The sequence below is a fragment of the Gasterosteus aculeatus genome, chromosome 1, assembly GCF_964276395.1.
Source record: "Gasterosteus aculeatus chromosome 1, fGasAcu3.hap1.1, whole genome shotgun sequence".
Taxonomy (NCBI): domain Eukaryota; kingdom Metazoa; phylum Chordata; class Actinopteri; order Perciformes; family Gasterosteidae; genus Gasterosteus; species Gasterosteus aculeatus.
This window is the reverse complement of record NC_135688.1, coordinates 23,794,395-23,821,817: the sequence shown is the minus strand read 5'-3', so window position 1 is coordinate 23,821,817 and position 27,423 is coordinate 23,794,395. Positions and strand designations below refer to the sequence as shown.

Sequence of the window (27,423 nt, the reverse complement as noted above, 5' to 3'; positions counted from 1 at the left end):
GAGTTTCTTCAGCTGCCTCAGGAAGAACAACCTCTGCTGAGCCTTCTTGGTGATGGAGCTGATGTTCAGCTCCCACTTGAGGTCCTGGGTGATGATGGAGCCCAGGAAACGGAAGGAATCCACAATAATGACGGGGGAGTCACACAGCGTGATGGGGGAGGGTGGGGCTTTGTTCCGCCGGAAATCCACAACCATCTCCACTGCATGGCCAAGGTTAGGGTTCATGAAGGTTATAGATTCAGAATAGATTAATTATCATATGCACAACTATTTCAGAAAAAACACCCGATGCCGATGCAATGCTTGGATCTAAGATTTACTTTGCAGTTTTTCATGAGTAAATCTTAAGCCACCGGCTAATGTAAGCACACCTTGATAAGACGCATGGTCCTTGAAGGTTATAGATATGCATTATCGTATGCACAACTATTTCAGAGAAAGCAGCCGATGCCAATACGAATCTTGGATGTAAGATTTCGTCGTGTAAAGTACGTAAAAAATAAAGACAAACAAATGTAAAAATGTGAATCTATGACTTAAAACAAGACACAATTGAATATGTAAGGATACAGTAAATTAGTAAGTAAGTTATGAAGTCCACAACCAACATATTACTTATTATTTTATAAAAATAAAAATACGATAGAAAAAATAACGTCGTGTCTTTGGATTGAAAACATAGAAAGGGAGCCACCTATTGGCGTCGATGAGGCTTTTATTTTGAAACCGAGGCGGAAGCGTAGGGTTTGAGCGTTCGCGGCAGGAGCAGAGAGAGCGAGAGATAGCGGACAGGGAGCCGCTGGTGCCACCTCAACATGGAGTAGCGAGGAGCACGAGCGCCTACTGCTCACAAGCAGAGCCCACGGAGAGGAATTAGCGCGACGGCTTCTTGCCCTGTTTCGTCCGCCGAAGGCCCCTGCAAATGATACAGCGGCGACATATTGTTTCCTGAACGCACAAAGGGGGGTGGGAGGCCTTTTTAATTTGAAAGATGGCGAACGACTCTCCGGCTAAAAGTCTGGTAGACATCGACTTGGCTTCACTGCGGGTGAGTGCTGCCCCGAACCGAGCCGATGTTTCTTTCTTCGTGTTTTTTTTTCGCCTTCATCTGTTCCACGTTCGCTCGGTTCGAACACACGGCCCGACGGACGATAGCGAGTTTAAAACGGCCTCCGATGAAATGCTCGTTGTTGCTCGAGCCGAAAGTATTGGGAGAGAAGAAGGAGGAAAAAAATGACCGTTGAGCCGTAGCGAGGTGTTGCCAGTGTCTGTTCCTTTGTTCCACATGCATTTTTTTTGGCATGTGGGGCAGACCGGGGCTCAACAGCTGGCCCGCACGGGACAACGTTCCGTATGAAATGACTAAAACAAACCAAAAAATAAAAATATTATCGCTATGTGTTTCTCTCTGAATGGCCTTTCTTGTCTCGTTCTTTTTCCAGGATCCAGCCGGGATATTCGAGTTGGTGGAGGTGGTGGGAAATGGCACCTATGGACAAGTATACAAGGTCGGTGGTGTGAGGCGCGTTGCGTGGCCTTTTTCCCCCCACTGTGTTCGCTCAGGGTAGATGGTGTTTATGTTTATTTTTTACCAGTAATCACACCTGGGGACAAAGTAATACAGCCCCCCCCTTCCCCCCATCCCTTTCAGATGTTGCTATCAGGCCACCTCGTGGATGACTAAGCTGAAAGCACCAGATGCAATGCGAGTCTAGTTTGCTTTATGTATCAGTCTGATCTAAGTTCGTTGGTCTGTGTGTGTGTGTGTGTGTGTGTGTGTGTGTGTGTGTGTGTGTGTTTAAGGTGTGAATCAGACAGTCTGAAGCATCGACCTGCCCTAACGTTCCATCACCTGTCGTCCTGAAAAGCAGGCGATGAGGCAATGAAGGAGAAACCAGATCTGTCATAAGACAGATCCCGCTGAGCTCACATCTCTCTCGCTCTCTTTGCAGCTTTCTGTTTAATTTTAATTTTTTTATTTTCATATCATATCTTTAATTAAAAAAATAAATCTGTCATTTTGTTTGCGGTTCACTGGATGGGAATCCCACTTTTTGGCCCGTCTGCTCTCCGTGTCACATTTCTCGGATGAAAATGAACATTGCTGCCGATGAGAGCGGGGGAGAGACCCAGCGAGGGGGGGGCAGTCAGGCAGTCTTAAGATGTGGTGGAGTTGTCTAATGGAGGGGTGGCCTTGGATTGGAGGTACATTTGTCCCAGTTCTGTTGCGATGGGCATCCCTGTGTTGTTGTTGCTGCAGCTAGCAAAGGCTCCATTTTGTTCCCCCCCCCCTGCTGCTACACTGTAAGATGCCATTTGGATGAGTCTATATTCTGCTAGCTCACCCCTCGGTCGGCCGGTGGAAGCCAGAGAAGAACGTAGAGGGAGGAAAAAAAACTAACGAAAAAAGTCCACATCAACCTGCTTGTGCGCTAAGCAGCAGGCTTAGCTGAGTGTTTAATTCTGACCCACAGTGCTCCAGTGACCTGCATTCATCTACCCCCCCCCCCATCATCATCCTCCTCCTCAAATCACCAAGCTAAAACCGTATACCTAGGTTTAGCCCCTCCCCCCCGCCCGACGGCCACACCTGGATCAGCCCACGATGCCTGCCATGCTATCTTCCTGCCAGATGTTTTTTTTGTTGAGCTTAGGGACAGTGAACAACTTACCCCGTGCTAATTCTATGTGCAGGGGTTGCTGCGTGGGGATGTGGCTCGCACGAGAGTGGGTTGTCAGATTAGTGCTGACAACCCCCCCCCCCCCAAATCCCCCAAAAGAAAACTGTGTGCACCAGTGTTCGGCTGTAGGCCTAAAAAAACCCTGCCTTTTGATGATCAGCTGTCGGTCACTGTATTGACTGTCATGTTATCCAGTCGAATGAGCATGTGGCCTGGAGGGGCTGGGGGTGGGGGGGGGGGTTACAGCTGGTATAAGCTGAGCTGCCCAGTTGCAGACAGAAACTTCCCACCACTCTCACAAAGCTGAGTTTGTCCTCGGTCTCTCAGTCCCGTCCGTCGGTTGGATCCACAGAAAGGAGGAGTTTGTCTGCAGTTTTTTTTCCCCTTTTTCTTTTCTTTTCTTTTTTTTTTTTCAAACACCAACCGACTGAATAATCCCTCGAGCCCCCCAGCTGACGACCATGGGTGGAGTTTCTTCTTCCTCGGAGGCCTTTTTCTGCTTTGTCAAGCACTTGGTCGCACATTGCAAGGCCTTTTTTTTTTTAGGTCACACAATGTGACTAAGCCCCTTCGCTCTTTCTGATTCCCTTTGGGTTATTTTTAAGATTAGAAGAATTTGTACATTAGTGGAATTTCTGATCAGGTTTAATATATCATTTCAAGTTGCATTCCGCAACAAAAGTCTATAAAAGCGCTGTTAACGCTTTATTTATTTCTGTGCAAAATGTCTGCCGTCTGTAACTCCGAGGTGATGTTATGATGCGTTTCCCTGCTTCTCCTTATACCTGGCCCATCACCCTCGGTCAGATTGGCTTGGTCTTATTCTTGGTTAACCTCCTAAATTTAAATAACAATTTTTATAGAAAAAAATTTAACACCAACTACTAAGACTTTCCTTGTTTGCTGAAAGAAAGGCTGCAAAGACAATTGATTGCAACCCATACCATTTTGTGTAACCAGCAGATATTTATGAAAACCTTCAGTAACTGATCAGTGGAAGATAGTGTTTTTGCCACATGCACTCAAAGGCGTTCTTATAATAACACGTTCATACCCACACTTTGAAAAGCGAAGCTCTCAATGAAAGTCTTTCTCCGCTTGGCTTCTTATCAGATGGCGCTGAACCAGCTCACTCTGCACGCTATCTCCGGTGCCTCGCTCTCCGTGTAGGAATTACAAAAGGGCAAAGAGTTAAAAGAAATGGAAAATTCATCATTCCCCAAATTTTGTGTGGTATGCACGGAAAGATTTCCTCAGCTCCACAATAAGGCCGTATATAGTCAGGCCTCAGGCAGCGGAGCCCCTGCTGACCCCCCCCCCCGCCCCCTCCCCATGCCCCATGGGGTGCAGCCACTCGTATTTTAATACTGTAACATCCCCATGTTTCATGTGCACGGATGTGTGCGCGTGTGTCCCCGATTGTTAAAAGCTGTGGTGAATTGACTTGGGCGGGTCCACTCGTATGGACTCGCTCATAATCCCTCGCAAGGTTGTGTGGTTGAATAACCACAACATGGAAAGATTGTGCACAGACACTTCAATTACCAGGCTTTTATCTCATAGGCTCACTTGGTGATACCACATGCTAATGACCTTTGTTTTCTCCTGCAACCGTAGGGGCAGCCTCGCCCCTACGCCCCCCAGGACAAGAAGCGCTCTCTCTCTCTCTCCTTGGTGTGGGGGGTGGGGCGTTATCTCCACCTGATGGCCACACGTGTTGGGAGCTGAGATGGGAGGCATGTACATATCTGTTGAATGCCCGATGCGAAGAGTGTCGCTTACCTGGAGAGCCTCGGTGATGCTGCGTCAACTCACCCGGAGAGGAGGCGGGAGATTTTTTCCCCTCTAACGCAACGGCCTCAGTCATGTGCCAAAGCACGACCAATAACCGATTATTACATCGCAAATTGGTCAATCGCTGTCAATATTCGATTATATACGCTGAAAAAAAACGTTTTTGTTGAGGATATCCCCAAATGGGTTTTTTATTTGGCAGATTTCTTGCAGTTGAGCAATAAACTGAATCGTCAGTGTTGACAGTGTGGTCTATATATTTGGTATGACGGATGCACAGTATCTTTATTTCCATGTAGGAGAAACGGCATCTTCTTAGTATTTCTATACAATTAAATGCAACCGGCGGAGGGGGCCGTGCAATTCAGCGTTTTGCGTATTTCCACCAAAGAGCGTTTGTAAAAGTTTACCAATGTGTTGGTATTGAAATATTAAATCTGTGTTTGGCGACTGTAATTGGGTGGAAATAATGAAAAGGTAAAAATGGCTCTGCAGCGATTGATTTGTACTAATTCCTGCAGCAGCAGCAAATGAATGAACACATTCATGACTTGTTGCTGGCAGAGTGTCGGATGAGATGCCGTCGCCAGGGTTGTAACGAGCGATTCCTGCGCACGGATCATTTGTAACGGTCTCCAGGAGCCTGCGCGCCGCTTTGAGGTCGGACCCGGCGCTTGTTGAACGCATCAACCGGCTGTTAACGATGTGTCGCGCTTGCGCTCTTTTATCTTCAATCCACACGCCGTGTCAGCGCACGGGCCAGGAGTCACATTTGTTTGTGCCCGTTTTTAAATGGCTGAAAAACGTGTCATGGAAAAATGTCCCGCTCAAGTCGAAGCGAGCACGCCCTCCTCGGCTCTGCCTCCTCTCACCGGGCAGCGTGCATCTCTTTTGTCCCCCTGTCTCGACCACGGTGACCCTTGCCCTAATGGGTGTCACAAGACCCACGGCGTCCCCTGACTGTCCACGCCGTCTGAACAAACCTCCCTGTGTGTGTGTGTGTGTGTGTGTGTGTGTGTATGTGTGTGTGTGTGTGTGAAGCTCATTGACAAACCTCGTCACCCGGTTAATGTCTGGATGAGACACAAAGGCTCTGGCTGTCTCCCGCCTGTCTCTCCACATTTCCTCTGGTCTTCTCTTGGGGACGAGATGATTTCATCTTTTCTCAGTCCAAATCAGGGGTTTTCTACGGGGTTAATTCCAATTCTTTTTTTTAAGACCCACTGGGTTCAATGAGGAAAGACACTGCAGAATCGACCTTGCGCGTGTTGATTTCAGTCTGGACGTGACGTGTGTCTCCTCTGTGCTCTTGACTGCAGCTGGACTGCTTCAGTCACGTCACGTCAGACACCACAAAAGTCTCCAATAAAACCAGATACGGTCGCTGGTCGATTTGACAAGAAGTCTGCAAGAGGATTTGGAAAGTCAATGTACCAAACAACGAAGGAGCCTGCGCATGCGCATATCTTAAGTCATCATTTCCACTTTGTAACCCTTTTTTTGTGGCAGAAATGGGCTTACATACATTCCTGCTAAATGCTGCCAAAAACCGACGCAAACAGCTCATTTATCAGATTGTATATTATTTTAATTAGATCATGTCAGGGCTGTGTTTTCTCACGTCTAGAATCTCACGCGCATCTTTCCCTGCTTTTTAAAACCCGCAAACAGCTCTAGTGGATTCATACACCCTTTAATTGTAATGTTTTTAATTCCTCATAAGGCCTGCGCATATTCTCCACATGCAGCTTGGATCCTTTACAGCACTCAGCCACTGCACTGGGATCGATAGACGTACAGTCGCATTAGCTGACCCGAGGCTCATTTGAAACTTCTCTCCTCCTCACTTCCTGTTTGCGTCTGTTAATCTCCGTCCTGTCCCACCACCACTTCTTTCTCTGTCTTCACTATCAACCCTGGCTTCTCTGGAGAGTGCCAGAGCACGGGGAAGAAAGGCTGTGTGTGTTTGTGAGAATTGGGTCAGTGTGCTGGTGTGCAGTTTAAAGTGGAATAGCCCAGAGAGGCGGAGTTACAGTTCTTGGAAGTCATGTGTCACGGTTTACTGCCGATTGATCATTTCTTGTATTCATGACGTCCATCATGACGTGTCGGGCCGCGTCTTTCATCGCAGGCCTGCGAGGTAGCCCGCCCCCCCCCGCCTCTGTCGACCCACCCTGCCAGTTCGAATGTCGCCTTTTAGATCTTTGCGTGACCCTCACTCCCACGCCTCCACCAGTGACCTTTTTGAAGAACCAAACCGTGGCGCCCAGCAGCTCTCCCTACCCTCCCTCGCTGCGTGAACTAATAATATGAAACCGACTTTGCGTCGCACCTACAATGCTGGTTCAAAAGCATGTCGCTCCATTTCAGTGCTGGGTTAAAGTAGGTCGACCTGGTTTGATAGCCAGCCGGCATTTTGAAATGGCTTCTAAGTGTGATTGATCTCCGTTAATGTGAACTGTGTAGTTAGCGAGAGGTTATTTTGTCTCCTGGTCATGTAGAGGAAACCAGCCTTGGGGAAGAGTGCTTCACTCCCCCTTCTTCCGCAACCGCCTCGTGGGGCCGCCTTTCAAAGGATACTGCTCAGTGAGAATCCACCCTAAAACACAAGTCGCTGTTTTTTTCACCAAAGGCGATCTTGAGTCGACGTGATCAAGCCTTTGTGTCCCTGCAGAAGTGTAAACAGAATGGTAGATGTTGTTTTGGGGTGGAGTTTGACTGGAGTTTAATGCTAAGCTGGACGGAGGCCCGCAGCACATCTGGCCATGGTTTAGAGGAGTAGAGAAGGAGGCCAGGGAGGGCAGAGTGATAGCTCGGTGCCTTAAGATAACATTTTTCTATTCTAAATCCAATCATTACTTTGTCTAATTCATTCATCCTCTTCAACTTTCTGCTCACGAACAAAGCAAGTGCATTTAAGGCACCAAGCTCCTCGTAGTGACACCTTTGACCAGTGGACCCAGTGCAGTGGGATTCAGGCAGCAGCTAGAGCACGGGGGCGGGGGGGGGGTAGATGGCCGTGCTTTCAGCATCAGTTTTTGTTGTAGTGGCGTCCCCTGGGATCAAAGTGAAGAGGATTAAAGGCATTGCAAAGTGTGTGTCCCCACGGCCTCCCCTTTCCCACTGAAAAGAGAGGGGGCCCCTAAGCCTGCATGGCTTTTATTGTCATAATCCATAGTTTCAATTGACTATGGAATGCACTGGCTAAGATGATGGTGGGGTTGTTTGTTTGTGGGGGGGGGGGAGATCCACATGTGTGTGCATGTGTTTGAATGTGTCTTTATTTTAACCTATAAGCGTGCATGAGGTCCGTCCAGCGCATCGGCGTGTGTGTCCCTCCCGTACTGCGGAGACTCGGCAGCACTTTCACTGCAGTGAGCTCCCAAAGAGCTAGAAGGCGAATACCCCGACTGGGCCAGTGCCCAAAAATCTCTTGTTTTTTCTCTGGTCGGGAGGTGGGAGGGAGGGGTCGTACAGAGGCCTTTATTTTGGTCCTTTGTTAATGTAGGAGTGGCAGTAGGGTGTTAGGAGAGCAGAGAAGTCTGGGAATGCTGGGGTTATATAGCTCCATCGGTGGTTTGTACTGTATATACCAGGTTTATTTATACCGTGAGACTTGCAGTCCAAAACCCAAAGATATTCAAATTACAAAAACATTACATGTCTGGCATTTCATTTTACTGGAAAAGGGATTGATTTAGTCTGACACCCAGATGAAACTGACAACCTCACGTCTTACGAGGCCTGATGTTGATTTAAAAGCCGCAGCATTAGCAGCAACAACAACTGCATTTACAATATTCAAAACCACTGATATTAGTTCCAGGTCTCAAATGTGTCATTTCAATCAGAGTACAATAAGTGGACACTCAACTCGTTTTTGTCTCTTCACAGGGACGACACGTCAAGACTGGACAGCTGGCTGCCATCAAAGTCATGGACGTCACAGAGGTAAGGGTGTATTCATGGTAACAACGTAATAAACAGCAGGGGCGGGGTCACCGGGGCAACATGATGCTTAATGGCGGCCAGCGATGTGCAGATGAGAGAACGCACACATGCAGAAGCACAAAGCCGGAGGCCTGAGAGTAGCAGCAAAGTCCTGCTGAGGACCCCACCCACGCAGAAACAGTAAGGACGGACGAACACGTAGTGTGACGACACGCACCAATAACGGGCTTCGCCCGCTGAATTCTGACGAATGAGTCACACTTGCGGCGTCCTTTGAGGGGAGGTCACCGACGAGATTTACCTAACCCATCGCTTCCCCTCGCGAAGACACGTTCGTCGCTATTGAGGGCCACACGCTCTGGCACCGCGATCAGCTAAACCCCTGAAGGAGGCGACTGGCGCAGCAGCAGAGAGCCCCGTGCGCCCAGGACTGGCGTTCTGCCGCTACTCTCAGACGCCGACGTCACGATGACTCACGAGTGACACACTGGTTGTGTGTATCTGGCGTAGGGAATATTGCTCAACCCGCTCCAGGTTCTGTGTATGTGTGTGTGTGTGAGAGACCGGAGGCTTCTGTAGGTGTGCCTTCCAGAAATGTCAGAACAGATCCGCTCTTGGGTGAAGCAGGTGCACACTGAGCCTTAACCTGTTTTACTTATATCTCGCCGGCACACAATCGAATGATTCATTGTGGATGGTTTCCCACATTGATATCCTGATAAGGCTCCCTTTCAGGTAGTCCTCGATGAGTCAATGTGGCTGTGACTGCTAATCCTATTTTCTAACCCAAACTACAATTAAATGAGTGGAGAATCATTAACCAATAAATGTTAACTTCCCGGGCACTCCTTCAGAGGAAGTACCTGCCTTTGGGCGTGGCTTCCCTAAATCTTCCCTCACAAGGAGTGTGATTAACGGTTACCTGATCATCTTCCCTGTGGTTTAGTGAGCCCGCATTGCGCGTGTCCCCTCCTCGTCCCGGCTGTCGTGCTCATCCACAGGCATGCCGGCCCATCCTGTGTCACTCTGACCCGCATTCTCAAATCTAAACCCTCCTCAAAGGCTCTGTTCTCTGCTGCCGTACAGCCCTTCAAGCTAAAAATGGATTCTCATATATATGATCAAAAAGCTCATCCAATCATTCTGGTATAGAGTTGACTGGACAATTTGGGACTTGTTCTTGTGAGGCAACATCATGTTTTGTTTTGGGGTTATATTATCATATTAAAGTTGGAAAAGACAACAAAACATTTAGATTTTCTTTTCCTGCCTTGCAATGCATAATTTTGAGGTGTCTCTTCATGCCCAATGGTTGAATGTTTTGTGCGACCTGGTGTATCGTTTCCCCTCAAGTTGTCTGTGCCGTCATTTGACCAACCTCACCTCCTCCTCCTCACATCGCCATGTGATTGTGTCGGTCTTTCCCTCACCCTGTGACTTGTGGCGGCGAGGCCCTTCGAGTCGATTATCCAACAGCTGCACGGCAGAGGGGGAGGGGGTAGACGGGAGAGGAAAGGGGTGGGACCGAGGGGGGTGCGCACAACAGAAAGGCTTACGTCAACCCAAACGAGTCATGCAGCAGCAGTGTGGCCGCCTGCACAGGCAACCAACTGCACAACTGAGGTGATAAATGCTCAGGACAGAGTGAGCAAACATGCAGCCAAAGCATCACCTTCTTCTTCATTCCACCACACTGTGCCTCCTGTGATCATTTAGTAAAATCCCTATTAGGATAAAGAGACATGGTCTGCAGTGATCATGCCATAGTTTCTCTTGCCCCTTCACCCCCGTCCTCCCACTGTCGTTTCCATTGGAGAGGCCATGTAACCATAAAGCGAAGCTCTCGCGGCCTGAACCCTCCATGTGTTCCATTAGTGTGTCACTGTTAATCATTGTCAAGTTGCTATTGGGTGCAAACGGGGAGTTAGCACTGCAGCTAGTTGACCTTTTTTTAATTATAGTTATCAAGATGTGATACGGGACAGGTTTGCCCCTCCCAACCAAGGCTATAAACTCTAAAGGTTGCATTAGCTTCTCTGTAATTCACCCTTTGGTGTTCCGTTTGTATGCAGCTTGTGTGTCATCATGTTGTTTTCTAGATTGCGTTTGATGTTGTAAAGGCATCCAATTCCCTCTTCCATAAAAGGAGGCACAATATTTGCAGTGCATTTGTAAATAAATCCAAGCTTTTTTCACAGCTCCAAGGAGCTACATTAATCTTTAAGGCCGCCTGATATGAATTGCCATTGATCTAGTGTATTTAGTTTTTTTTCTTTTACAAGGGTTTACCAATAATGGCTACTGTACTCATCAGCTCACTAATGGACTCACTCATGCATCATTAATCCCTAAACAAAGGAACCATTTGGCAGTAGACAGACAACTGCTTCTGCATTGTTTGCCTGGCTGGAATAAAACCAGAGCATTGTCACAGATTGTGACCCTTGCCATGACCCCAAGGGTGGAAGTGAATTCATCCGAAATGAAATGTCAAACCGGGCCAAATGATGATTTATTGCCATTGCAACACAGTCATTATTTTTCCATTAATGCGTTTCCAGTGGTTGGACAAACACCTTCTTGACTGTTTATAGCTCTGTAATATGTGTGTGTGTTTATATGTGTGTCTAGGATGAAGAGGAGGAAATTAAACTCGAGATCAATATGCTGAAGAAGTATTCCCATCATAGAAACATAGCCACCTACTATGGTGCTTTCATTAAGAAGAGCCCCCCGGGACACGATGACCAGCTATGGGTAAGTCCTCAAATCCTTCCAAGATATCGAAGGTTGACTTAGATGTGTGTGACAAATATGTAGCTGCCATGATTATTTCTTAAAGAAATTTATAATACCAAACTTTTCTATTTTATTTAGGGAATTTGGACATGGCTCATGTATTAAACGTATTATTGTTTCTCAAATACCACAAGCTTATCCTCTGATGCTTTGTACCTTTCTGTAGTTGGTGATGGAGTTCTGTGGAGCTGGTTCCATCACGGACCTGGTGAAGAACACCAAGGGGAACCAGCTGAAGGAAGACTGGATCGCCTACATCTCCAGAGAGATCCTTAGGGTAGGCTCCTGTCCTCTCCGGTCTCCTAGTCTACTCTCCTCTCTCACAGTAACACTCATGTTGTCCTCCTCCTCCTCCTCAGGGTCTGGCCCACCTGCACGCCCACCACGTCATCCACCGCGACATCAAGGGCCAGAACGTTCTGTTGACGGAGAACGCTGAGGTCAAATTAGGTTAGTGCCGGCACAGATCTTAATTTTTTTCTTTTATTTTTTCATCCGCTTGCCAACCACTGTCCAAGGTGAACGACACCTTGCTGACTCCGGTCACTCTTTTTGCTCTAGTCGACTTTGGCGTGAGTGCTCAGCTCGATCGAACGGTGGGGAGGAGAAACACCTTCATCGGGACCCCTTATTGGATGGCCCCCGAGGTCATTGCCTGTGACGAGAACCCAGATGCTACATATGATTACAGAGTAAGAGCCGTTGACGTTATGCAATTGTGTGCAAAAGGCTTCTTGCATGCTTCTTTCTTTCTGTGTGCTTGCTGCGTTTAACGCCTGCGTCTTTTCTTGCAGAGCGATCTGTGGTCTTGTGGAATCACAGCGATTGAAATGGCTGAAGGAGCGCCACGTGAGTTTTTCTTTATATAAGCAAACTCGCTCCAGTTCGGTCTCTTGAATTCCTATTGATGCTCCAATTTGTGTGTCTTCTTGCAGCACTTTGTGACATGCACCCAATGCGTGCGCTCTTCCTCATCCCAAGAAACCCTCCACCCAGGCTCAAGTCTAAAAAATGGTGAGTACTACGCAGAAAGGATGTTCCTTGTGCATTTCTGTCCCGTCCCAATCCTATTTTAATTCACAGGATTATTCTATATATAGATTTCTTACTTGAGTACTGGAGTGGGTTTTTATTTTATCTCCAAGCAGGCAGCCACGGTGGCTTGAATTGGCATTTTCCTCTGTGCCTTGCTCCTTAGCTGTGGTACACCTAGTCTGGCAGGCTCCGTAACTGCAGCGCTGCTCTGAACGCACTGCAGAATTTCTTTTTTCTTTTCTCTCTTCCTGCCACTAGAGCTGATGAATTAGTTCCTAAATTTAACATACGTAGTGGTATGGCCGGGCCTCTACACTATTATGGATCCTTCTTACATGGAATAATACAAATAGTCCAAACGCAAATTGTTTTGCCGTTATATCGTCTGAATAATTCAATTGAAAGTGAAATGCCCCCCCACCTTAATGCCAGCAGGTGCAATGGTGATGTTAATTGAATTGTACTGTGCCCCATAAATCAGAGCTTTCATGGTATACGCCTGTCCACACATATAAACATCAATTTACACCATGAAACCAGAGGCCGCTGTGTTTTCTTGTTTCAAGGCCTGATGGTCCATGAGAGCTTGATTGCAGAACAGTCCGTTCTACTGAGGATCCCTGGATGTGCTCTTTGCTCTGTTGGCTGTATTATTTACCGCCACCGCTGTCTTTTTGTTTTATGTGTCCCCCCTCTCTGTCTCGCACCGTCCCTCCTTCTGTTGACTTTGCTCCTCTGCTCTCTGCACAGGTCCAAAAAGTTTTTCAGTTTCATCGAGGGCTGCCTGGTGAAGAACTACACGCAGCGGCCCCCGACAGACCAGCTGCTGAAGCACCCCTTCATCAGAGACCAGCCCAACGAGAGGCAAGTCCGCATCCAGCTCAAAGACCACATCGACCGTACCAAGAAGAAGAGGGGGGAGAAAGGTGCGTCTGTCTCTCTTTTTCCAACCGCTTTGCCCCATCAAAGAAATGTGACAAAATAATTAGATAATGCGCTCATATCATTCCGTGTGCAGACGAGACTGAGTACGAGTACAGTGGCAGTGAGGAGGAGGAAGAGGATCCCCCAGAGCAGGAGGGAGAGCCCAGGTAATACTTAAATAGTAGTGTACCAACTCATTAGCAGGAGTAAGGATTAAAAAAAAAGGGTTTCCCTCAAATCTAACCTCTATGTCCGGATTCCCTCCATCGCGCAGCTCCATTGTCAATGTGCCAGGTGAGTCAACCCTGCGGCGCGACTTCATCCGCCTGCAGCAGGAGAACAAGGAGCGATCGGAGGCGTTGCGCCGCCAGCAGCTCCTCCAAGAGCAGCAAATGCGGGAGCAAGAGGAGTACAAACGCCAACTACTGGCTGAGAGGCAGAAACGCATTGAGCAACAGAAGGAGCAGAGGAGGCGGCTGGAGGAGGTAGGATGATTATTTTGTTTTACGGTACAAAGAGATGAGACTGATTAGAATAGAAATTGCGTCTTTGTTTAGCCACCTCTTGACACCTCTTTTGTCTTCGGTCATCCACAGCAACAGCGGCGCGAACGAGAAATGAGGAGGCAGCAGGAGCGCGAGCAGCGTCGCCGCGAGCAAGAGGACAAGCGGCGGATCGAAGAAATGGACCGCCGACGTAAAGAAGAGGAGGAACGGCGGCGGGCCGACGACGAGAAAAGGAGGAACGATCGTGAACAGGTCAGCTTCAAAACATTCCTACGCCCAATGGAAGCATCTCTCAAGTGAGGCCTCGTTATGGCCAATTTTGAGATTTTCTAGTCATGGCGAGAGAGTCTCAGCGCGTACAGAAGGACTGTGTGTAAATCTGTCTGTAGATCCATGTTAAGGTGGTACACTGGCCACATTGCCAGTGACAGTAAGTCAAAATTAGATGTTGACTGCTTGGCTCAGATATTTTAAAGCTGGACTTTGTATCCGCAGTGTTTCACACTGGCTGCTTTTGTTTGGCTGACAGGAGTACATCAGGCGTCAGCTGGAGGAGGAGCAGAGACACCTGGAGATGCTGCAGGAGCAGCTGCTCCGTGAACAGGCCATGCTGCTGGTCAGTCACACACATGCACGTCATGCTGCCCGTCACAGTAGACAACTATTTTACAGGAACTTGTGCATCAACTTCATCTAACCACTGAAATTCATCCCTGATTTTCTCTGTAAAGACTGATTTCAGGTTTGTTCTTAGTTCGTCTTCAATTCATCATATAGATTTATTGTATGCATGATAAAGACGTGTTGTGTTCTTATATCGTATTATGTGGTTACCGAGTATTCTTCTTGTAATAAGGTTCAAACGGGTCACTACAGTAACAAATGCTGCCAAACCCTGACTGCACAGAGGATGGCACTTATTTGTAGTCAATTTGACGGGACCGACCACGCTGCCAGGTCTTTCATCTCTTCTCAACCCCTTAAATCAACCACACGCTCTGCAATAGGAGTTCAAGTGGCGGGAGCTCGAGGAGCAGCGCAAGGCCGAGCGACTCCACAAGCGCCTGCAGCAGGAGCAGGCCTACCTGCTGTCGCTCCAGCACGAATCCAAACAGCCGCCCGGCAACAAGACCAAACTCCCCTCAGATCGTAGCGCACATCAGCAGGCCTCCACCATGCCCCCCGGCAGAGTCCTCACCGCGACCCCCCGAGCGCAGGTCCTCGACCGAGACCATCAGACAGTCCCCTCAGATGGCCCTAAGGCCCCGGCAGCAGCGCCGGAGGAGACTGACTGCGATGAAACCGGTCCCGGCCAGCTCTCAAACTCCCCCAGGCCCTCTCAGACCGAATCCCCCTCTGACTCTGAGCCTCCCCAGGGAGAATGTTCGGAGCCCGATAGCCCCGCAGAACCCATCGGTCATCCTCCTCCGCCTATTAGAGAGGTGAACCTCCTTGTTAGCTCTGCCTACCCCGCTGCCTGCTCTTTCTGGCTTCTTCTTGCTTATCCTCACAGCCTCAGCAACAATAATAAAAAAGAATTATAACATAGGTGGTCTGAGCGCATAATAATGGTTTTCTCCATCCCAAAAATACTGACATTTAATTGGCACATTGTGTTTTGGATGCGGTGGCGTTATTCCAAAGCAGTCGCTCATTTGTTACAACCAAGGCCCCTCTCAGCCAGATCCTTTTGAATGTAGGTTTGGGGAGGGGAGGCGAGGGGGGTTAGGAGAAGAGAACCCAACAACTACAGCCCAAGAAAATGGAGCTGTTCTCCTCCACTACCTCTGGGCACTCGTCTCCTTGACTAGTAAAACCGCCAGTGTCAGAAGGTTTTCTTCATGCCTTAATTTTCACTCAAAGGAGGCGGATCAAGAGAAACAATAATAATAATTAGTATGAGAAAATGAGCAAGATTCTACTTTTGCTGCCATTAACATCTTTATTTTCAAATACATTTTTTTTTCTTTTTTTCCCCGCACTTTTCCCCACATTTTTCACTTATCTACAGTCATGCGACTCCTAAGTCGCAACTCCTCATTTTTTTTTTTTTCTCCTCGTAAAACAATTCAGAACAACATTTTGCTGCTGTTTAGGAATTTCTCTTGATCTCGGGTGGCCCTCTGCAAAGTTCTTTCAACGATGCTCTAATGACTGTCAGTGTGCAGACCGGGGCCGTTGCATGCGGATGGCTGAGGCCCAGACTAACAAGCAGGACACCCAGGCATCAACAGCGCTGTTCCGTCATTAACGATGACCCCCCCCCCCCCCTCGTGTCTCCACCTCTCTGCATCGAGCATGTTTGATGTCATCATCACCGGATGTTGTTTGTCCATAAAGTATAAAGATTTCTGTGTCTATGTCCAAAGACTCCTGGGGGGCAGTTATGTAAGAAAAAACTAGCAGACGGGAACCATTTATTAATGCACACATTTTATCTTTGCCACTATTTTTTAATCATGAGGAGTGGTTCCCTTCTGCTTGATTTTTATTCGAGAAGCACCTCGATGGTCGACAAAGCAGCAACCATCGAGGTGTCTCTCCTGACCTTCCTTCTCTGTCCCGTACGATTTCCCCCATCAGGCTGATGAACGGTACCGTAAGAACATTCAGGGCTCCCCTCAGATTGCCCCTCCTCCCAAGCAGCCCCCTCTGCCTCCCCGCTCCTCTGAACCGTTCTCCAATGGCGGCTCCTCCTCCGAGGCCTCCGCCATGCACCGGCCCATGGAGCCTCAGGTAACTCACCCACCCTGTGCTTCTCCATCCTTGACGCTCTCTTCCTCCCTCACTTCCAACTTTGTGTACTTGCGCCTTTTTTTGAACGAGAGAAGCAAGAGCAGCATCATGTTCCATCGCACCAAGGTCTGTCTGATCGCAAAATTGTTTACTCACCTCCAATTTGACCACTACAGCCCCGGCCAGGACGGAGTCATCAGAGTAGTGTAATTAAGCATTTCAATTGGCCCGAGGCACCGAAATCTACGTTGCACTTTGGTACCGGTTGTATATTGGCACTGGTTTTAGGTGCCCAACCCTAATCAGCAGGAGCTGTGGTTATAACTTTGACTTTACTTACGTGATTTAGGTCGAGAAGATCACTATTTCTCATGATGTTGAGCTGTTCCTTTTAAGCCGTTGCATCAATCCAAAGCCCAGACAGTGAATCACACCATCGTGTCGTGTTGTGCGTTGTCTGCAGTATGCATGTCTATGCTTTACATGCAAAACCACACACATCCTCCCTCATGTCTCACTGTGTTGTCTGCTTGTTTCACCTCCTCCTGCTCCTCCTCCTCTTGTCCTTCCTCCTCCCTCACCCCCTAAAAGGTCCAGTGGTCCCACCTGGCTGCTCTAAAAAGCAGCAACAGCGCAGCCCCCTCTTCTTCTTCTTCACCTCCCACTCCTCCTCCTCCTCCTCCGCCCGTGGTCTCTCGCTCCCAGTCCTTCAGCGAGCCCGCCGGCGTGACCCCTAACTTTGCACAGCTCCACCTGCGTTCCCAGGACCCCCATCATCACCACCACCCATCGCCCGCACGCACTGACCCCCAACCTCCCCTCCACCACCCTCAGGCCCTTACTAGGGCCGAACAACAGGCCTGCGGCGAGGAGATACCTCCCAAGGTAAGGAGCTGACGAGGGCCCACCCCCCCCACCGCATCCCAATCCCCAGCCCCCTCCTCCCCTTGCCTGCCGCATTCACTTCCTCTTCATGTAAATCACCTCACTCATCATGCTGTTTGTGTTTGCCTGTTCGGGCTCATTTCGTGAGCATCGTCATTGAACGGTGTTGGAAATACAAATAATTTACAGGCCTTTTTAAATGACTGAGTTCATGCTCAGTTGAGATGTTTTCATACTGTATTTCCAAGATGATGTCCATGCCCCTGCAGTATTTGGTTTAAGCAGTTGTATTGAATATGTCTCTTCTGTTTTTTTTTTTGTTTTTTTTTTTACATACACCTGTTGGTCATTTTCATGTTGGATTTTCAGTTTAAGTTAAACTTTTTTTTTTTTTTTCATATCGAAGGAATTTAATTGTCATCTTTTTACATACAAAACCAGCCACAATGTGAGGATCTTTTCTCAATCTGAAACTTCCAGGTCCCAGTAAGGACGACATCCAGGTCTCCGGTACTGGCGCGCCGAGAATCCCCTCTGCCGTCACAGCCCGGCAACCAGGTGGGACAGAGGATCGCTGCAGGGTGAGTAAAAAGGCCGTGGGTGTCTGAAGGGTGGTTTGTAAATTTAAACAGTTTGAAAGTGTTGTGGGAGCGCTGCCCGTGCTCGTTAACACGGCGTGATTCTCCGTGGCAGGAACGTGGAGCAGCGGCCGTTGTGGGACCGAGTGGAGAAGCTGCAGCCTCGGCCGGGCAGCGGCAGCTCCTCCGGCTCCTCCAACTCCAGCTCCCAGGCCAGCCCCGGTGACCGCTTCCGACCACGCTGTGAGTCCCCTGGTACTGTACTCGGCTACATTTCACTAACTCTACCAACTGCTTCTCAGCAAATGATCGTGATTACTGTAATAACGCCGCTCTTGCTCATTTCTGTGTTATCCGCTCGCACTCCGGTGTGCTTTCTGCATTTTTTTATACGGGCAATTAAAGATTGCACGTTTCCCTTCACTAACTCAACCTCTTTTTGTTCCCTCAAAGCTTCCTCCAAATCTGAAGGGTCGCCTCTCCAGCGTCCTGAAAATGTTCCCAAAAAGCAAGATGAAAAGAACCTTGCCAGGCCTACTCGACCAGCTGTAAGTCCACTGTTGCTTAAGTGACGATTGAAGTTGTTTATTGCTGAATGGGTGAAAACTATTTTGTGTTTTTCTCCATTTTCTACTACTTTAATTATTCAATCACCTGGTGCAACCGCTCATGAATCCGATGGTTCGTGATTGTTGGGGAACCTCTTAGGGTGATGCGGTAAGCATATTGAACCACACCTATGCTTGCACTATAGCTCCATTCATTGCATTATGTGGTAACGGGTTGTGATAAAAGAGCCATCTCTCCTTTGTGATGATTTATGGGATAAGTCTTCCCTCTGTCACTGTATACTCTGCAATGTGCCTGTGATTTGTTTGCCCTCCGCTCAAGTCTTTCCCCGTGGCTGCACAGTTCTCTCTCACTTTACTGCCTGTAGTCGACGACCGGCCCGAGAACGGGTTTACCCTCCACAGCGGCTTCCCGACGTCTCGATTTGAATGCAACCTCATTTGAATGCAACCACATTCCTCATGTTACCTCGTACCTCCCAGAGTTGCTTCTACTCTCAACTCTCACTCAGCTTTGTAGTTTGATAAAATGTGGCACATTTGCTTTGTTGAGCATGCCTGGAAGTGTCCCTCCTCCCTCTTCCTGCTTGCCACTCACCTTACGTATGGCGTTATATTTGTGCCACAATCCTGAGCGCGTAATTTTAAGTTTTGAGCACAGAGAACTATATTTTAGCAAAGAAAAACATATTCCGAGCCGTTGCTGCGCTCTCTCTCTCCTCTTCACGCTGCGCTCGCTCGACGTTTCACTCACGCGCTCGCTCGACTTGCAGCAGCGTTACGTTTGTGCCACAAAACCAACCAATCAGAGAATTAAAGAAGGTCAATTGTAATTGGCTGTTGGTCTCCAATCACAACGCTAGTAGAACTCCCTACAGCATCGCGGAAGCTCAGCGAGTTGTTGAAGTTTGCAGCATTTGTGCTAAATGCTAATGGCCTGGATTAAAACACTTGCTGTTCTCATGATTTGCTTCGGTCATGTCTGATGGTGGCTAGCCGGACTTCTAATATCACTCGTTTTCATCTTCTTTAGGAAGCGTTGTGATTGGAGACCAACAGCCAATCGCAATTGACCTTCTTTAATTCTCTGATTGGTTGGTTTTGTGGCACAAATGTAGCGCTGCTGCAAGTCGAGCGAGCGCCTGAGTGAACCGTCGAGCGAGCGCCTGAGTGAACCGTCGAGCGAGCGCCTGAGTGAACCGTCGAGCGAGCGCCTGAGTGAACCGTCGAGCGAGCGCCTGAGTGAACCGTCGAGCGAGCGCCTGAGTGAACCGTCGAGCGAGCGCGTGAGTGAAGAGGTGGAGAGAGCGCAGCAACGGCTGCCTGCGCGCAGAAAACCAGTTTGTGGAGACTGCACCTGAGTAAACTGCGCGCACGGGATGTTTTTCTTTGCTAAAATATAGTTCTCTGTGCTCAAAACTTAAAATTACGCGCTCAGGATTGTGGCACAAATATAACGCCATACTTACAAGCCTGCACAGTCATAGCAGAGTCTGCGGTGGAAGTTCAGGGCAACGTGGTTACATGTCATGCAATTTAGTGGGTGCAGCATAATCAAGGAATAAGAAAACGATTAAACTCATCATTTGATTTGAACAATGTGCCACTTAACTCAACACTTAGTGGAACTGAGATCTTAGACCAGGGCTCAAATGATTTAGAAACGTGCCAACACAAGGACAGGTATTTGGTTAGAGAAGAGCGTACAGCTGTGTTAAATATAGACGATGCACACCTACATGTACCCAAAAATCTGATTCTGTAAATATAAGGAGGTTTATGAAGTGGAAAGGAATGTCTTCACTAGTTTCAATTAAGATAACTTTATAAAGTTTGGCACCTAATTTGCTCACTTACTGTTAGGATTGAGAGTCTATTTTGATTTGGTCAGTGCACAAACTTGGTATTATTCTAAATACCTGATTTTTGCCCAGATAACCGACTCATGACTTTCTTATTGTCCCTCCTTAGGATCTGACAGCTCTGGCTAAGGAGCTTCGTGCGGTAGACGACGTGAGGCCCCCCCACAAGGTCACCGACTATTCCTCCTCAAGCGAGGACTCGGGCACCACCGACGAGGAAGACGATGAGGAGGTGGACCAGGAGGCGGGAGAGGAGTCCACCTCAGGGGCCGAGGACTCCAGGGCTGGGTAGGTAGAGCTGCAATGATTGGTTGGCTCCGCTGTCCTTGTCTGTCGCGCTCTTTGCAATTAAAACAATAATAAAAACCATATGCCGTAACCTCACAAGTGCTGCATGGCTTTTTTTCTGCATGCGTGTTAACACTGGTCTGGTTACGGACGTCAGATATTCCCATGGCTTCCGCAGGAGGCTGAGTAACGGGGAGACAGAGTCTGCAAAGACCATGCTTCTGGAGGACTCTGAGAGCGACCAAGCCGTCACGCCTTCCAAGGATGGAACGCTGGTCATCAGACAGGTAAGAAAGGGGATAATGGATTAACTGCTTCTTTGCATAAAAGTTAAAGGCACATTTCTGCATGTAAACAAGTTTTTTTTTATTTTTTTTATTCATTTAGAAATGTAATTTTCATCTTTCTTTGTCCGGTGTTCATCCCCACATTCTCCACCGTTTCTGCCGTGTGACTGTATATTACCATGCCATTTTTTGTTTTAGTCATTACAGACATTGCGGCTTCTCATTTCACAATCACTGATCTAATACCTCTGATGGTTCTAGCTTGTATTTAACGCGACATGCACAGCAGCGATAGTCTCCAAAGACGAATCAAGCGATTAGTAGATCATGATGCCAAGCAGCAGACTAGCAGCCAGTCGTCAGTCTCTCCGCCTGCTTGCTCGAGCCAAAGTGTGCCTGTTCTTGCTTCCAGAGCACCGTTGACCTAAAGCAGTTGGTCAATCTCGCCTCAGCTGGCCTCGGTCACATGCACGGCCAGCCCCAAACCCACGGCCTTGCAGAGAAAAACGGCTTTGCCGGCCGCATACACCACCTACCAGACCTTATCCAGCAGAGCCATCACTCCCCTTCCTCTTCCACAACCATCCCTTCCTCTCCCTCCTCCTCCTCCTTCACATCGTCATCTAGCTATGCCAGTCCCGTCATGCCCCCACAGAGCCCCCTGGACGAGCTCTCTGGCATAGAGGTACGTCACCCTCTACGTCGGCGAGACAAGCGACTGAGGAATGGACTGTGGGGCGGTACAGGCTTTGACATGCAGCGCAGAAGGTTAACTCGAACAGCCGCTCCAACACTGCTTCGAGAAGAAGTGTTCCATTGGACGTTTTTACATTTTTAGCGAAAGTTCCTTTTTAAGTAGTTAGACCAGGATTGCGTAATATTTGCCACTGCAGCAGACTGGTTTCCATCTCAAAGCCTGTACACGCCCCGCCGTCCAGTCCAGTCCTTGATCGCCGGTCGGAGCCTTTCCGGGCCTCCACGGGCCTCCAAGCTGAGGCCCTTCTGTGTGCTCCTGCCTTCACTGTGGCTCTACTTTGCCCTCTTGTGGCTTGGCTGACTCCTCCAATCTGCAAACCTCCTTCCATCCTGGAATTCAGGGCATCGCACTGTGTCCCTGCTAACACTTGTGCCACCTGGTGGTAGAGCATGGTCACGGCATTGAGGAAACTAAACTGCAGCTTCTTGGGGCGAAATATGAACAAGCACCTTTCTGCAGTACATTCTAGCAGTGTGAGGTGTTTGCATGCCTGGTGTGATGGTAGAGGGGATTTAGATTTTGAATATACATTTATTTTGTATGTTTATTGTCACAGATTAAAGCCTCTTTCAAGGTGTGACTCATGCATTGCTAACAACACACATCTCTGGTGGTGGAATTACGATCTTCCTGTGTGCTTCAACAGGAGCAGCGCTTTCCTCTTAACACTTCAGCATGTAAATCGTTTCTCACTTCCATCAACACATTTCATCTTGTCGCTGTTTTCCCTCTCACAAACAAGTCTGTCCTTGTTGGCTTTCAAACATAACTGCACGTCATCTTTTTTTCCTTCTTTTTTTGCATTAAATTTTAGTCACACATTTGAGTTGCAGAGCCAAAAAATGTTTTCCCAGTAGTTTTTGTCACAGAACTTTTGTTTGATTTCACACAGTAACGCTGTTTTCTGAGCCCCGAGAGGTAGAAATGTAACTCGAGGCCTGTTTCTATTAGTTAAACATTCAGTCAGTTTTATAAATTACAAATCAGTGTTACAATTTTGGCCTGATTGTTTTCGTAAATTGCTTTTCTATGCAGATTTAGGAAAAGTTGGAAAATCTTCCGCTTCTAATCTTTGTCTTTTAATCTCATTCAGTCCCAGTCAGAAAGCAACTCCATGTCCAAACACAAGTCTTCCTCCTCCTTCACTCCCTTCATTGACCCTCGTCTTCTACAGATCTCTCCATCCAGCGGCAGCGCCCTCAACAACATGGGTACGTGTTTGTAATTAAAAACTGTTGTACGTAGTCTGCTTCAGTCCCCATGTGCTCTTGATTGTATTACCGAGTGAAAGAGTGAAACTGAGAAGTAACCGAGACGGCACCACGCTGTCCAATAACCATTTAAATACACAATGGCATCAACGTTGACTTCTGTGTTGTCCCTCCAGCAGCGTTTGGGCCGGACGGACGCCTCGCAGACCCGCTGAGGTCCGACCCATCTCGCAAAGGCTCGGTGGTCAACGTCAACCCGGTCAACACGCGCCCGCCGAGCGATACGCCGGAGATTCGCAAGTACAAGAAGAGGTTCAACTCTGAGATCCTGTGCGCCGCGCTGTGGGGTGAGTGTCCTCCTGTGGGAGGGGGGGGGGGGGGGGGGGGGTCACTTGTGACACCCAATTATTCTACTCGGCATTCATCGAACTATGCCACGAACTACGGCAGTTACATTTATTTAATGTGTTTTCCTTTCTCTGATTGTTCCAGGAGTGAACCTGCTGGTGGGAACGGAGAGCGGTCTGATGCTGCTGGACCGGAGCGGCCAGGGGAAGGTCTACCCTCTGATCAACAGGCGACGCATCCAACAGATGGATGTCCTGGAGGGGCTCAACGTGCTGGTCACCATATCGGGTACAGCGCCTGTGGCTATCGAGCACAGATATTCTTTTTTGATGTCTGAGAGGGTGTGTGACATTTCTTTCTCTCATCCAACTCTGCCCCCCTGCAGGTAAAAAGAACAAGCTGCGAGTGTACTACCTGTCGTGGCTGAGGAACAAGATTTTGCACAATGACCCCGAGGTGGAGAAGAAGCAGGGTTGGGTTAATGTGGGCGACCTGGAGGGTTGCGTCCACTACAAAGTCGGTACGTCCCCAAAGATTCCTGAACCTGGAATGAATAATCAACGTGAGGCAATTGTATAACTCACAAATGACTCTTTTCGTTCCAGTGAAATATGAGCGGATTAAGTTCTTGGTGCTGGCCTTGAAGAACGCGGTGGAGGTGTACGCCTGGGCGCCCAAACCATACCACAAATTCATGGCCTTCAAGGTAAGCAACGTCATTCTGCAAGAATAGTTCCACCCCCCAACAATGACCTGACTAACATTTCCCTACATGTTTGCCGTAGTCTTTCGGGGATCTGGTGCACAAGCCTCTGCTGGTTGACCTGACGGTGGAGGAAGGTCAGAGGTTAAAGGTCATCTATGGCTCCTGTTCAGGCTTCCACGCCGTGGATGTGGACTCCGGAGCCGTCTACGACATCTACCTGCCCACACACGTAAGCCTGAAGTGCTTTCTAATACCCTTTTCTGTTCCGCGCTCGTCAGTCTCTTGACTCTCATTCCTCCCCTTTTTCCTCCCTCAGATCCAGACCAGCATCCAGTGCCACGCCATCATCATCTTGCCCAACACTGACGGCATCGAGCTGCTGGTGTGTTACGAGGACGAGGGCGTCTACGTCAACACCTACGGGCGCATCACCAAGGACGTGGTGCTGCAGTGGGGGGAAATGCCGACTTCAGTGGGTAAGTGGGGCCCTTTTAAGTCTTTGTGCACAGCGAGTGCTCGCTGGGGAAGCTTTGTCTCATCTCCCTCTGTGTCTGCGCAGCCTACATTAGGTCGAACCAGATCATGGGCTGGGGTGAGAAGGCCATAGAGATCCGCTCGGTGGAAACGGGCCACCTGGACGGCGTTTTCATGCACAAGAGAGCCCAGAGACTCAAGTTCCTGTGTGAGAGGAATGACAAGGTGGGAACATAACTGTCTTTCATCCTTCCTGCTTCTTTCTCCCTACATTATAAGTACCGTAAGTGATTTATCGCCCTTTTTCCCCCTGTCGGTCAGGTCTTCTTTGCCTCTGTGCGCGCCGGAGGTGCCAGCCAGGTGTACTTCATGACCCTGGGACGCACCTCCCTCATGAGCTGGTAGGCGACGACCAACCGCCACGCCAGCCAACACGACGACCATACCTAAGCAGTGACCAACGGATGACTATTGTGACTATGACCGCCGACAATAAAAAGGTGAAAAAATTCACCTCCGTGATCGCCGCCAGGCGAAAGCAAACAACGGATTGGACTGTACCCATGAAAAAGAAGCTGGGGTGCGGGCTTGTGTGTGGGTGGGGGCGAGGGGCTGCGTTCTGTTCGTGTCCACTGAGTGTACTAGTAAACTATATTACAACAACAGAAACCCCCCTCCCTCCCCCGAGCCTCCGGGTTTTCCCTTCACCCGACCCTTTGAGCCGATCCCCCTCCTCCCCTCCCTCCGGATCTGTTGCCCGTTGACGGTAAATCTTTGTGTCATAGTAAAACTTTGCATCGTGTTTATGTGAATGGCGGAAACACTGAGCATGTGAACGACTGAAGGGGCAATAAGAGGCTAAACGCGGCTGTCACTGTATCAAAGAAGGCAAATACTTGTATGTGCACACCTCGAGTGTAGCCGTTTGTAGCTGTAGTTTAGTCCGGGTCCCGGTCAGGGGAAGCTGTCTCCCTATTCCCACCACGGTAGATTTCCACGTCAAGCATGCCAATTGACACGAGCCCACAGCCACATATTATAACGCTTGACATGTAAATCTGCCTCTGTATCTTCACTTTTTTTGCCTTTTTCTTCCTTAAAGTGAAGATTTTTTTGTAAGGGACCTTCTTGATATATCCATTCAATACAGGGTACTGGATATCAGTGTGTACATACTAACTACATCTACCTTGTAGGCGCCAGACTCTCCCAGGTTTTACAGACACTATCTCGACTTTTACCACATTGCCTCACATATTGTAGGTTATGTCGGACAGAAGAAGCCCTGTTTATGACAGCATGTCACTTTAGTGTTATCAACCAGATTTAGCTCCAGTTTTTTCCATACACTGTATATTTTGTGCTGCACATAAAGAAAGCATAAGGAATTAAGGACGCACCCTTAGATGAGCTTTAAAGGAAAAATTTACCGTATTCATCATTGAGCTGTCATTTTTTTTCTACTTTCCAAATGGCGAGGCTCTTCTCCCTGGCTCAATTTAACATCAACTGGAAATATGTAAACTAGCAAACAAAACCTCAAATGGACACAGCGATGTGAGACGCATTACCGGGTGGATTTTCCCTTTAACATCAGTCACGAGAAGCGCCAGGATAAACTGTGAATTAGACATGCAGAATCAGCAGGTGGCCATTAAGGTAGCATTGAGGCCAGTGGGCAGAAGTGATGGAAAGGGAAGTGTGCATAGGCCCTGGGGGGCTGAGAAGAAGCTTTGAACATCACACTCCAGTAACGGGGAGGACACCACGATTAGCTGATTGTCCTCCGCCTGCACCACGTTTGAATCTCACATCTACAATCATTCAACTGTATTTTGAAAGAGACTGTAGCTTAATGCGTAGCTGAGCAGTTGTCTTAGAAGGGTCTCCAGCGGATTAAAGCGGCTCAAAATCCACGGCAGGTTTTGTCAAGTTAAACGTGACGTTTGGTATTCATGTACTGTAGGGACTCTTGAGTCTGAATCAGCCATATGACTCAACATTGGACCTTCTTTTATTGCCATTTTGGCTTCAGACAGGCGATTAGAGTGTTTTCAGTCCAGTCTGGATTGAAGAGACAAACTTTTAACTGGATAATTTTCCATCCCAGAATGGAACCCTTTTAGTTTCACTCTTCTTCCTCTCATCCTCTTTTAACCCGAATGGCAATGAAAGACTTTGTCACTTGATGTTAGACCGCCTCATAACCACTGTTAAAATATAGGGTCCATCTTGCAGCTGTGTGTTTTGTGTGAATGAGAAAACTATATTACGGGACTTTCACCCCCCCCCCCCCCCCCCCCGCCTAAACTTCAACTCTTTGACCCTGCTCTCAGTAAAAGTGGTGCCTTCACTTTCCAAGGTGGGACCTGCTGAGCGCTGCAGAACATGGGAATGAGAAGCTTTCACTCTCCTGATCACCTGTGAAAAGCAAAGAAAGTCACGTTCTAATGGCAGTGTTACAAAACCACTTCAGATGGCGTGAACTAAGCGGCATATTTTTAACTGACTTAGTTTTTAGTCTTGTTTCTGCAATTTTTATTATGTAATCCTTCAGATAAGTATGCGACTGCAGTGGTTTTTAAATTGTAATGCACACCTTATGTTGAAAATGTTTACAGAAGCAATTGTTTTGTTAAACCAATGTGCATCGATATGAATATTTATGGTTTATTTTGAGGGCAGTTTCTCCCCTGTTTTGTATTTTGTATTTTTCCCTTTTTGTACTATCATTTAGATGTTTGTGTGCAGGAAAAATCCACCTTTGCTCGCATTATGAATCACATAAGGCTAGAGTGTGGTTTCACTGATTCCTCGACACCCTGCATAGTGTGCACAGTGTGCCCCTTGCTGTGTGGCAGCGTGGATCAAATGTTTTCTACCACCCAGGTGCCAGGTGACCTGTCCCCCCATAAGCGTCTTTCTCTGCCATGCCCCTCTAATTTATGTCCTCTCTGTGTGTACTATGGGAATCACTGTATTTTCCTGAAGGTCTTTTTTTTCCCATTGAATAAAATCAGAAGTAATTTACA

At 48.2% G+C, this 27,423-nt stretch overlaps 1 protein-coding gene across 42 annotated transcripts; it reads left to right on the top strand.

Moving 5' to 3' along the window:
• Positions 1 to 707: 707 nt before the first annotated feature.
• On the top strand, positions 708 to 27,423 carry LOC120816615 (mitogen-activated protein kinase kinase kinase kinase 4). Of its 42 annotated transcripts, none has more exons than XM_040172466.2 (32): positions 742 to 1,048; positions 1,443 to 1,508; positions 8,370 to 8,426; positions 11,058 to 11,183; positions 11,392 to 11,502; positions 11,585 to 11,675; positions 11,787 to 11,917; positions 12,020 to 12,074; positions 12,161 to 12,239; positions 13,011 to 13,186; positions 13,279 to 13,351; positions 13,459 to 13,669; positions 13,781 to 13,942; positions 14,220 to 14,306; positions 14,698 to 15,132; positions 16,274 to 16,426; positions 17,018 to 17,311; positions 17,792 to 17,892; positions 18,005 to 18,132; positions 18,343 to 18,437; positions 20,430 to 20,608; positions 20,787 to 20,895; positions 21,308 to 21,580; positions 22,746 to 22,863; positions 23,043 to 23,210; positions 23,356 to 23,499; positions 23,597 to 23,731; positions 23,817 to 23,917; positions 23,997 to 24,146; positions 24,234 to 24,393; positions 24,477 to 24,616; positions 24,713 to 27,423. In XM_040172466.2, the coding sequence occupies exons 1-32, from the start codon at positions 992 to 994 to the stop codon at positions 24,794 to 24,796; spliced, it is 4,449 nt and encodes a 1,482-aa protein (XP_040028400.1). In that variant the 5' UTR covers positions 742 to 991; the 3' UTR covers positions 24,797 to 27,423. The 42 variants fall into 42 exon arrangements, with proteins under 42 accessions (XP_077953750.1, XP_077953788.1, XP_077953676.1 ...); XM_040172412.2 differs by having other exon boundaries at positions 23,040 to 23,210; XM_040172404.2 differs by having other exon boundaries at positions 20,766 to 20,895; positions 23,040 to 23,210.

What these genes read in the sequence shown, in the direction of transcription:
- LOC120816615 (XM_040172377.2), top strand. Translation starts at nt 992, where the DNA reads ATGGCGAACGACTCTCCGGCTAAAAGTCTGGTAGACATCGACTTGGCT. An exon ending in CCAGGCCTACTCGACCAGCT is followed by an intron (nt 18,438 to 20,429) that starts GTAAGTCCACTG and finishes GTCCCTCCTTAG; the next exon opens with GATCTGACAGCTCTGGCTAA. An exon ending in ACATCTACCTGCCCACACAC is followed by an intron (nt 24,147 to 24,233) that starts GTAAGCCTGAAG and finishes TTCCTCCCTCAG; the next exon opens with ATCCAGACCAGCATCCAGTG.